Source organism: Seriola lalandi, unplaced genomic scaffold (assembly GCF_002814215.2).
Source record: "Seriola lalandi dorsalis isolate HSWRI2012SDOR001 ecotype SW California unplaced genomic scaffold, Sedor1 jcf7180002054676, whole genome shotgun sequence".
NCBI classification, from domain to species: domain Eukaryota; kingdom Metazoa; phylum Chordata; class Actinopteri; order Carangiformes; family Carangidae; genus Seriola; species Seriola lalandi.
The window spans coordinates 129,702-141,916 of record NW_019525229.1 but is presented as its reverse complement, the minus strand read 5'-3'; the positions used below and the strand labels follow the sequence as shown (position 1 = coordinate 141,916).

The 12,215-nt window shown below is 40.4% G+C and overlaps 1 protein-coding gene across 1 annotated transcript in view; it reads left to right on the top strand.

Annotated features, from left to right (window-relative positions):
- The first annotated feature begins 9,670 nt into the window (after positions 1-9,670).
- Positions 9,671-12,215, top strand: part of LOC111666434 (urea transporter 1) — a 20,892-nt gene continuing 18,347 nt past the window's right edge. Inside the window, exons 1-3 of the mRNA XM_023421770.2 lie at positions 9,671-10,023; positions 10,494-10,683; positions 11,340-11,468. Of these exons, the coding sequence (XP_023277538.1) occupies positions 9,897-10,023; positions 10,494-10,683; positions 11,340-11,468 (446 nt within the window). The 5' untranslated portion in view covers positions 9,671-9,896. The remainder of the gene's footprint in view (positions 10,024-10,493; positions 10,684-11,339; positions 11,469-12,215) is intronic.

Here is a 12,215-nt window from a genome sequence, read left to right as displayed (position 1 = left end):
TGGCAGTAAACATCAGTTATAATGAAAGAAACTGTTTCACCGCTCACTTCGCTTCCTAGGATTTGAATTCCTTGTGATCAAAACAAGTATCAATATCAAGTAAAATCCAAAAAGGAGAGATGTTAAGTTTCCTCTCCAGCCAGCCTTCACGATATTTATTTATTTTCTTTCAGCTTTATATTTCAGCAGCAGCTCAGAGGAAAGACGATAAAATGCTGATCTAACATCACGGCCTTCTGGGGAAAAGCATCCCAAACTCCCTGTCAAGCTTTCACTGAAAACTGCTGTTTTCACAGCCTAAGATCAAACAGCTGACATAAACTCAATGAAAAAACTATTTTAAGATCAAGGACTTCATATCAAGGCTTTGAGCTTTGATAGGGCATATAAAATGACTGGGTGTTTTTAATACAGAATAAACAGTTTAGACTGAACAAAGTCTAAATACCAAAGAGCTCAGATGTGTAAAACAAGCCCGAAGGTCACAAGTAGCTTATTGCCACCCGTATTTCCATTTCATTCTCAGATGACCTCTAGTGGCTGCAGTGGATGGATGGGTCGACAAACTATAGGGGGCCGCCATTTGTTACCCGTCTGAAACTGATAGTTGACGCTGTTTCTTTTATCCATGAGCATTAAACAACCATTCTCAGGCGGCCGCCCACCCTGATTCTGTTGGAGGTTTCTCTCCCCCCCCCCCCCCCCCCCCCCGTCGCCCAGTGCTGCTCTGTTGGGTTTCTCTCTATAATAAAGTAAGCTCTTAACTTTACCCTGTAAAATGCCGTGAGATATCGTATATTATGATTTGGCACTATACAGATAAAACTGAATTGAAATTGAATTGTTTTATTGTTAATTATTGTAACCACGACAACAAACCGTGACTGCTCCACATCCTTAACCACGTGTTTGCCATGACACCAAAGGTCCCGCACACCTGCTGCTGGTACACTCTACTGGTCGTATTATTGTCACCATGACAACGAAGGTCTGGTACTTTCACAGCTGGTGTACAGAACACAGGCGGGAGGAGCCACATGTACACAAGAGGCAGCTGCAGTGAAGACACTTTAATAAAGCAATCAACAACAGACAGGCAGGTAACAGCTGGGGTGGCAAGAGCCGGAGTTCACAGGGGTGGAACAGGCAGTGTGAGGGCATCTGGTGGACGGCCGAGGAACAACAGTTCAGAACCATATCAAGCCATAATAAACACAGGGCCTGAGGGGGACAGACTGTGGCTGACAGAGACAGAGGGGGAGACCGGGCAGCATTACAGGACCAGGCCTGGGATGGTGACAGGTACGGCTGCCACTGGTATACTCCTTAGCTCATTATTGTTACCATGACGGTGCGCCATATTGACCCAAGTAATCTGTGTGGTTGTTTACGTTGGAGGACTTGTTGCAGATGTTTTATGACTCTCTTTTCTTACTGTCCTGTCTATTTTAATCTAAACTACTACATTACAAGAACTGAAGTAGTAAACTAAATGTTTTGAAGATTATAGAAACTATGGTCAGAGCATCAAACATTAGTGGTTTCACAGGGAAGGTCGGAGCACCTTTGACTATAGAGTCCTGTTCAAGGATGTTAAAAGAGATGGAAACTGAATCCACTCTGGCAGCGAGATCCACCAGGATACCTCAAAGCTCCTCGAAGTAAATCCTCTAATCTGCACCAGGAACAATGTAGTTCATATTCATCTCACTTTCATTCACATTTTAATGAAAGATGCTTAAACATGCTTAACTGCCTCAGCACTGAAAGCACAGAGATACAAAGAACACACAGCCCTGGGGTTAAGTGTCAGCTCAAGGGCACTTCAGTGGAAATTAGTTTGTGAAACTTTTTTGCAAGAGTGAATCTGGTTCAATATGCCTGCTGTGATTTTTACGGGGGTAGTGAAATGGAGCCTTAAATGAATGTTAACTTTGCAGCAGAAGCTATTTCAGCGCTACATAGAGTCAAACACAGTGGTTGTTTATTTGTCTGAAGGTCAAGTTTGTTTTTGTATATAGGCACATTTCTGATTATTTCCTTTTCTAACTTTTAAAGGCTCCTCCACTACATAAATAATCTAAAGATGTTCACGTTGATAACAACATGGAATCCATTTTTTTCTTTACTCAGAACTAGAACAAACACAAAAGAAAGAATAATGAAAAATTTTAAGAGTTTTGTTTGGAAACAATAGTTGGTAACTTAAAGAAAAAGTTTTGATACCACTGTCATGTCCTTAGGCTAAACAACTGTAGCTAGCAGCTGTAAAAAGTAGTGCCAGGATATATTACACATACATTTCAAATGAAACTAATGTAAAAGAAATCTATTTTAATAATGGCATTAGTAGTAAAGATTCTTATTTTCTTTCATTTTCCTTTCCCTTCCTTCACCTACCTCACTTCCTTTCCTTTCCTTATCGCCGATTGGCTCTTGTTTGCACCCTCCACCCCTCATTTACCTGAGTGAGTTCACCTGGGCACTAGAAGATTATTTAAGGGCTTCACTCCACTCAGTCACTCTTTTTCACCTTCACACGGAGCGCTAGTTTCTGGTTAGAAAATGTTGTTTCTCTTTATTTCCCATCATTTGTCTGTTAGCCCCCAAGAACTTTCTTCATCCTTATTTCTTTAACAAGTAATAATCTTGACTCTTTATTTGTGTCCTTTCAGGAACCAGCAGACCGTGTGCGTCTTCCATGTTGGAAATAACTACGAGAATAAACCTTTTGTTGGATTGGATTGACGTTTCATGGTCTTCATTGTTTGGTCCTGCATCCTGACCCGATGCCCATGGTGATGGTGAACTTTTTCTGAACCTCCTACTTAACAGCATTATATAAATATACAAATGTCAAAAACAGAAAAAAGTGTTTTTAAAGTGTTTTAACTTCATAAATAGATCTAATTTCCCTCATTATAATCAGCCCTGATGTCACTTTGTTCAAACAGGTTCGTGCCTATATAAAACGCACTGCTGATCCATGCAGCTATGTGCACAACACACAGCTGGTGTATCGTGTCCTGAGGAACACAGTCATCTCAGGTGGTGAGTCACAAACACGCAGCAGTCACTCACCACCTCCATGTTGTCTGTTCTCTTTCCCCTTATGTCGTGTATCAATTTGATTGGATTGGATTAGGTTTGGTTGTCCTCGTTTCTGCACAAGCCAAACAAGGAAACACTCATGGAGAGCTGCAGAGCGAGGGAAGGCTATATTTAAAACCCTCATCACAATGTCCAAATCCCATCGTATTCAATGAGGCTGTGGACTCGTCTACCAGCACTGTGTCGGGGCTTCTACTACAAGATACACACCCTGACTAAAACCACACAGGGATTACACATTAACATCCATCCACGCATGCATACAGTCTACTGAAAACTAGCAACAAAGCAATCTGTTCTAGAGATGAAAATATGATTCCTGTGTGTATGTCAGAGGGAGATATGAAAGTAGCTACACAAGAGCCAACAGCAGTTATAAGGTTTGCGGCTTTCATGTTGTAAATATTTAATGTCCGTAAACCTCCAGTCATTGTGTCTACTGTTTAATAAGACTGGACCTCAAATGAGAGCTCATTTCCTGTCCTCCTGTACATAGTACTGTGCTCTCAAAGAAACACACCAAGTTCACAAACATGGAGACTGATGCAAAGATATAAACCAATGTTACAGAACTTATGTGAATAAACATGAATACTGTAAAATGACATGCCAAGAAAATGGAAAGAACCTGATTATAAATGGTACTAATACTCATGTTGAGGCAGCTATAATCAATATTTTTTACAATGACAAAGAGAACAAGGTGAAATAGGTCACTCATAGTCATAAACCTGCAGAGAATTATCACCTGAATTTGAATGGAACTTTCTGACTTTCAGTGTTTTTACTTATCAAGCCCACAACTTTACTGTTTTCATCACTCGCACTGCCCATAGACTCATTTTTATCTGTAACGGGCAGCTGTCTAAAAACCCACCATGCACTACCTGCTCAGCACCAAACAGTTAGAGTTGGTAGAGACCAAAAACAGAGCTGGAAGAGGGGAATTATTGACCTTGCGTTTGCCAGAGGGTCAGAAACACGACTAAATGACTGATAATGGTGCTGGTGACAAAGCAGAATGGAGCGCGTCGCTCTGAGGGCTCTCCTCTGGAGCAACATGGATGATCCTTCCATCAGTCACTCACCTCATTCCCCCTCTTTTGTCTTTTTACTCTCTAATGCTTTTCCTAATAGACTGTGAAGACAGAGAGCCTATTGTAATGATACTCATGCTTCAGGAGTCCATTTTAATTAAGATACTGCTGTATGCATGTGTGTGTACTGAGATCTTCTAAAGGCTAAATGTGTTCACTAAAATGATATTTGGACAGGCTGATAAATGAGAGAAACATCTGTACGGTGTCACGTCTCAAAGTGCTAATCTTTGGTGGAGGCTTGGCTTTAGATTCAAGAATAAGGTCGTTAAACTCAAGTTTAAGATCATGGTAAAAGGTTCGGGTTATGTACTTTATATATGTATACAGTATATTCTAGTCATAGTTATCAAATCTGACTTTTTTTTTTTTTTTTTTTTTTTTTTTTTTTTTCAGGCAAGGACAAAAACATACAAAAATAAAAATGTATGAACTGATGTCATGTAGGTTGGGTTTTAGTCCCATGAAAAACAAGCTCATTTTCAGATGCTACCATTTCATTTTGGCCTTACAGTTCTTCTGTTATAAGCTTTTTCAGTTGCATGTGCAAATGCAGGCAAACTAGGTTAAAGAACAGGTAAAATTTAATTTGAGCAGAACAGAAGCTTCCCCTTTCAACAGATACATGAAAAGATGTCTTCTGGTGATATTTGATAGAGAGCTGCTTCAGGTTAATACATGAGGGTAAAAGTTCTCAGTGAAGTTAGTTCACCTTTTGAAAACACAAATTTGTACTTGTTATAGACTTCCAGTAATACACCGGTTTTCCAGACAGGGAGTGTCTGTTAAAGTCCAAACTTTGATATTTTAGTGGTTGACCATCTAGGCAGGATGTTTTCCAGCCGCTGAAGTGCTGTGGGTGTCGTGTTAAAGTAAAGCAGCAAAATGAATGTGCATGTCACACAGTTTTACTACTTTCATGCGTTTTACAACAGGAGTGGAGAAAACAGACAGAGTGAGAGATGGAGAGGTAGAAAAAGAACAATGAGAAAAATGCCCATCACCATGGAAACGGGGGAAATTATTGCTCATTTTTCTCTCCTCTGCTCAGTAACCCTGTGTTCCTCTTGTTATCAGTGTATTTCATGTGTGCTCCACTCTCATTCCCCCGACTGGCTTCTGTGGAGTTTTAGTAATTCACTGTTTACAAAGCTCGGAAATGTTAGAATATTATAAAACAATTAGCCCGTTGGTGTTGACTTCTGGGAAAACTCTGAAACTAAGTACCATGATGAACAGTCCAGATGGGCTGTAATTTCAACACCTCATTTGCAACGTTATCAGAGCCTCATGCTTCATTTGCTTTGGAGATTGGATTTTTTTTTTTTTTTTAGCCAGTTGAGTAATTACATATTCCAGTAGCTTTGGGGGGTTTCTGTGAACTGCTTCAAATGCTCACATTAGTTTTGATTATCTTGATTTTTTTTTTTTTTTTTTTTTTTTTTTTTTTTTTTTTTTTTAAATCTAAAACCTGCCTGAGGTTAATGGCAAAATAATACTTGCAAATGAAATTGTATCCCTCTGAACTTCAAAAGAATTGCTGGTACTTGTGTGTTGTTTTTTTGATGTGACTAATGCTGTTTTGTAGATTGCTATATTTAAAAACCAGGTAACATGCACTGCATTCATTAGTCATTCATCATGGCCATTCTGTACGGACAATATTCAAATGTTACTTCAAATTCAGAAATTCAAATGCAATATAAACGATGTAACCTGCATTTACATTTACTGTAGAATTAAAATGGAATTATCTGACAGTTTGAAAAAGAAAATATAAACCGCAGTGCTATGCAGTGGGAAATATATTGAAATGCAATAAGCTAAACAGCACCGCCAGTCTATTGCATTTACATTTACATGTCACCATGCTCTTGGTGTCCAAGTGAAAAATCTGTCGGTCCTCTAAAGGCGTGTCTTCAGTTAGGACAGTGTTAGGAGTGTCACCACTTTCACTACGATTCCTGATGGTCAACTGCTACTAGGCCTTCTAATTACCTCTTGTACTGCCTTGCTGATGACTTGTGCCCATATTAGTATGTGAAAATGATGATGCAAATTGGATTTGCATTCAAATTTTTACTCAAATAGCACATAAATGTGGGAAATTATAATGCTATTGTATACATATTCATCTTCAACTTTACATAATCATTTGAATACACTACCCCATAACCTTCTGTAGAAAATCACAGCTTCTCCTAAAATTCCGAATATGTTATAAGGAGAAATTGGACGAGAAAATAGTGATGAAAAAGATGAAAAGATGTTTTTATTTTTGTACTGCTTTGTATTTCCAATCAATGGGGTTGTGCAGCCATAAAAACTTGGTTCGATCTTGGATTTTAATATTCTTCTCATAATAAACATCACTATGTAATTTCAATGGAAGCTGAAACAGAATAAATTGTATAAGACACTGTCAGTTTATGGAAAAAAGTATGTTAGTGGGTTAAACATTGGCTTGTTTTCAGTGCATCTATGTCGTCTCTCTTTCACTTAGCAGTTGGTGGTTTGTATGGAGCTGATACTGTATTATTGATGCATGAAGACACTTTGAACAGTCAAAATATCTGTATTTACACACTGGATAGCAGAGGTGGAAAGTAACGAAATACATTTACTCACGTTACTGTACTGAATACTTTTTTTGTGTATTTTGTATTTTTTAAGTACAATTTAAAATCGGTATTTTGTATTTTACTTGAATACGTTTTGACTCAAGTATTGTACTTAGTTACTTTATAAATCCTATCCATTACTGAGTAAAAATAACAATCCAACCTACAGGGGAAAAATACACACCAGAACCATAGACAGTAAACCAATGGCCAGAACCAACAGTGACAAATGATGATGTGATTAGCACTGGCGCGTGAACATAGAGGGTGCGCGTGGACAAGCTAGGTTAGTGGGCACGAAGTCTTTAGTCTACCCTCACATCCCACACTAAGAAAGTAACTAAGTAACTTTTACTTAAAGTATATTTCAAATGAACTACTTTTTACTTTTACTTGAGTACATTTTCAGATGAGTACTTTTACTTCTACTTGAGTAATATTTCATCAAAGTATTGGTACTTTTACTTGAGTATAATATTTTTGTACTTTTTCCACCTCTGCTGGATAGGAAGGAAATCATGATAAGTACATTTTTCTGTTCCCACAGTTACTGCGTATAATAATAGCCGTTCCTCTTGTGTCCCAACTTTCTCCTTTTCAGATCAGTTCCACCACTCAATGTGTTGCAGTTACCATGGGCACACTGTCAGGAGGGGCAAATGGTTGGGGCCCCCCAAGAGGTAAATGGCCTGTCATATTGGCACATTTTGGAATGACAACTATAAACTCCCTCAGATCTCCCATAAAGGCACTATAAAGTGCACCACTGCTGCCCTAAAACCTAATGGGGCCCTTGACGATATGCACTTTAACTAGCATCTACTGATAGCTTGCATGTGCCCAGTGTCTAGAGGACATCTGTACAACCTGGATTACAATATATTTACACTATATTTACATGTTGCTTATCCTTTGTTGTTCAGATACTACTCTGTGTGTGTGTGTGTGTGTGTGTGTGTGTGTGTGTGTGTGTGTGTGTGTGTGAGAGAGAGAGAGAGAGAGTGTGTGTGTGCGTGCGTGCGCACATATGGTGTTACTTATTAAATTCTAATAGATGATTATGATGTTTAATCAAGCGCAGTCCTTGGATGGATGCATCTTCACCTTGGGCCCTGCAGAGTCTATGCTCGACACTGGCAGTTACCTGTTGTTTGTGTGAGGAAACCACTTTGTGTAACGCTCTCTGAAAGGCACTCTGCTTGCATGCTCTGTCAGAATACATATTTAAAAGCATGTGTATAGTAAGTTTGCTACTCAGAACACAACTTCATTTATTTTTGATACAAGTGCAAGAGTTTACTGCTTTTTGACAAGCTTCATTACACAGAGGCCAGTGTAAACATGTATCTTATCGCAGGTCTGCGAATCACAATACAAAACCGACTGTGGTGAAGGTGGATTTCCCCTCAGGACAAAGGTCCTCATGTCAACTCACACCACCCGGGTCAGTATTCAGTTCCATACAGGTAACACATTAGTGTTATACTTCACTGTATGTCTCCACCCTCTAACCGTGTCGCATTTAAATGCATTCAGTGACCTTTGGCCTGTGTTAGAATTAGTGCAACATGAATATTGAACATGGATATTAAAAGTGACTCTGGCTACAGTATGAAGGTTATAGCTTTAATGTGCGACTGCTTGTGTCTTGTGTGTTTTGACCAAACGAGGTTAAAGAGTAATCTTCCAGCATCCACCTGCATCTCCTCCTCTCATTACAGCTCTGTCTGCTGTGTCCATCTGCAGCTTTTCTCCCTGCAGCGCCACAGTCTGTGATTGATGGAATAAGCCAAGTAGCAGAGACGGATAGAGGGAGGCAGATACATTTATTGAAGCAAATAAAAGACGGCTAGAGCGAAAGAGAGAGGAAGGGGGAGAGAGAGGGAGAGATGAGCTGTCAGGGGTTTTCTTGAATGGCAAAGCTATTTCCACCTGCAAAAACAAGGCTTCTGAATCCCCACTGCACCGGCTCTCTCTGTCTGAGCCACTGCAGCAGGGATTCAAAAGCCTTGTTTTCTGATGGTATCCGACATGCTGTTATTGCCTTCACTCGCTGCACTTGGAGCCCGCTAAAGGATGTGCACAATTGGCCACACGTGTGCACACACAGACACACACACAACTTTTTTTTTCTCCTCCGAAGTGACATTTCTCTGTTACTCTCTCAAGTGGAAGTGAAATCAAAGCATTTTTCTGTTATTCAGGTCACTCAGTGAGTCAGGTGTCACTCCAAAACTGGAAAAAGGTGACTACAAGAGGCAGAGTGTGCAGGTATGCATGCGCACAAACACCCACACACACCTTTTCTGAACTCCAAGTGATCTCAGCTGTTCTTAAAGTGGAAACAAAATAGAAGGAAGAAACACTTTAAAGGCAGAAGCCTAAGTGAGGAGCCTGCTAAAACTGAAGCCCACAGAAAGTCTAAAGGAAAGTTATTGAGGAATCTGTTGTCAACATTGTTTCCTTCTCACGCATCTGAAAGAAGGCAGAGCAGCAGAGATAGCTGGATTATATATTACACCTTTTGGAAAAACTTGAGATAACGCACCGCCCACTAATGGCTTTACAAATGAAGGAAAGGCAAACATTTGTGCTCACGCTGCAATAAAAAGTGGATGAATAGCTTAAATGGACAAACAATGGGTGAGGAGATGTCACAGTGGAGCCGACAGAGCAGGGGAAAGAGAGGGACAGGGGAGCGAGGTGATTGTGAAATGTAAAAACAGTATGGGAGGGAGGGGTGGACCAGTCTTCCTCTCTCTGACCAGTCCTTATGGGGGTGAACTTTGTTCTTATCTGGCACGGCTGGTCAAAAGCGGAGTGAATACGTTACCCTGTCCACCAGTTTATAAGTCATCCCCTTAAACCTCACCGGAGAAGAAGAGAGGGAGCGGAGGAGAGGGGGCCAAGAGATGAACCAGGAGGGAAGAGAGAGAGAAGCAACAGGAGAACAAACAGAGGAGTGAAAAGAACAAAAAAAAAGTGAAAGAAAGCTTTGGGTCTTTTTTCCAGTGTTACTGCAACATATTTACCACGATTACAGCGGTGTGATCCAGCAGCTGCTGAGATGTGGATGGAAACCAAAACAGAGGTGGGGGAGGCCAGCAGGAGTCGTGCCAGCTTCAGCCGGCGTGCGTTGAACGCTCTGCTGTTGTGCACTGGGGACATGAAGCACTTGGATGAGTACATGCAGGGTAGGAAAACTCCACACTGCTGCATCCTGTCGCTCTTTCTCACGTCTACTCTTGAAGTCTGAAATGCTTTGACCTTTTATAAAAATGTGTTTCCGAATAATGCATAATTCATCAAGTCTCTTCATAATGTGATTAATGGCAGAACATTTTGAAAAGAGGAAAACTTTCCCAAACACTTGAAATGTGTTAAACTGCTACAATCATAAACAAAAGGCTCTGAAATGCTTACAGTGCCATTAAAATATGCAGATGTAATCATCACACAACTCCCACCTTGAATGCTGTTGCACGCAAAATATAATCATCATTAAACTCTCATCATGATTCGTTTATAAAACCCTGAATTGGCATCATTGAATCCAACGGAGAAACAAGTCTTGTGCCTCTTTAGTTCCACTTTTTCAACATCTCTGAGAAAAAAAATAGTCTCAAAACGTTTTTCAAAGACTGTGTTTTCTTCCTGCCCTCAGATAAGTTATTTGTGCTGCAGCTGGCAGTGTGGGGCCTGAGAGGGGTGGCCAGGGTGATTCTAGCAAACAACCCACTGAGTGGTGTTCTCATCCTGGCTGCACTGTACTGGGCTTCCCCCTGGCAGGGCCTGCTGGGAACTGTGGGTGTTCTGGTCTCTACGCTAACAGCTATTATCATGGGACAAGACAGGTACAAGGACATGAACGACTACACACAAACAGCTCAAAAATACACACAGTAATATGTAAATTTGTGTTGACCTGGTATTTTAAGAGCACACAATAGAAAAAAAAAGTCTCTTTCATTTTAAACAGTTGAACCTTCATTAAAAACCTGTCTGCTGCTTGGAAGCCAATAATTTACTGGGCCCATATGACTGAAGTTGATTGAGGCTTCTGCTTAAAATTCATGAGAATAACAGCTCCATGACCGATAGCTCTGTGTTCACCCACACCCACCGCCTGGCAACTCTTATTTCAGTTCCTGTCTCAATATTTATGCCGCACTGAGTTTAAAATGCTAATGCGCAACCTTGTTTTAACATTTTAAAGATAATTGCATTTGACCTGGAGCCACTAATGTTTTATGTCTGGCATGTAGAATACAATAAGTGTGACCCTGGGGCCTTTTCTCATTAAAACTGAACAGTTGGTTTCACAATAGCCCATAAAAAGCTGTGCTAATGTGCGTTTGGCTGATGAAAACAAGAGATCATTACTGTACATTATTGTACAGTAATTTTGTCTTCTTTTGTCTTCTAAACAGACACTAATTGTGGTGTGTGTGTGTGTGTGTGTGTGTGTGTGTGTGTGTGTGTGTGTGTGTGTGTGTGTGTGTGTGTGTAGTGCTGAGGTGTCAGGGGGTCTCCATGGCTTTAACGGCATGTTGGTGTCTCTGCTGATGGGAGCGTTTAGTTCGGCTGGTGACTGGTACTGGTGGCTGCTGCTGCCTGTCTGCTTGGGGTCAGCTACATGGTGAGACACACAGACACACACACACACACTGTAGCTCAACATTCATGCCAGGCTCAACGCCTCCTCCAAAAGGACGTGACCTGCTCCTTTCAAAACACGTGACAATAAATGATTCATGCAACTGTTTTCTGAATTTCCAGCACTAGTGTTAATGCTTGATTAGATATGAATAGATGGGTTGTAGTCATGATTAAAACACAATAAAATTCAACATAATTAATCTATTATCAGTCTAATTTAATCTATAATTTAAAAATGATTCATCTTATTTTCATGCCACAGCAGTTATGAGTCACAGTAGGAATCACTCCTGTCTCCAAGAGAACCAGAAACACTATCGCTAATGTCAATCAGCCTTTTACACACATCTCAAGACTGAAAGTGAAAGAAAACAGATCATTGCTTTGCCTCCAGTTCACGTGTAGAATGGAGGCCACGGTGGAACCATTTTGGAAGGGCTCTGCATTCATGTAATTCAACACCAAATGTGTCTTTACAAATTAAGTGCCAACATTTCAATGTAACGAGCCTGTGTATATTCTCATTTGTCCAGGTCATAGTATCCTAAAGGAGTTTTTTTAAATCGAAAACAACTGGACTAGGTTATTTGTCTGGGAAGACGTTTCACCTCTCATCCAAGAGGCTTCATCAGTTCGTGTACGCATCTGACCAGACTAGGACTGGTCCTACTTTCTGGTGTGGAGACCCAGGTATTTAACCTCTTGTGGGCGTTCACAAGGATGATGA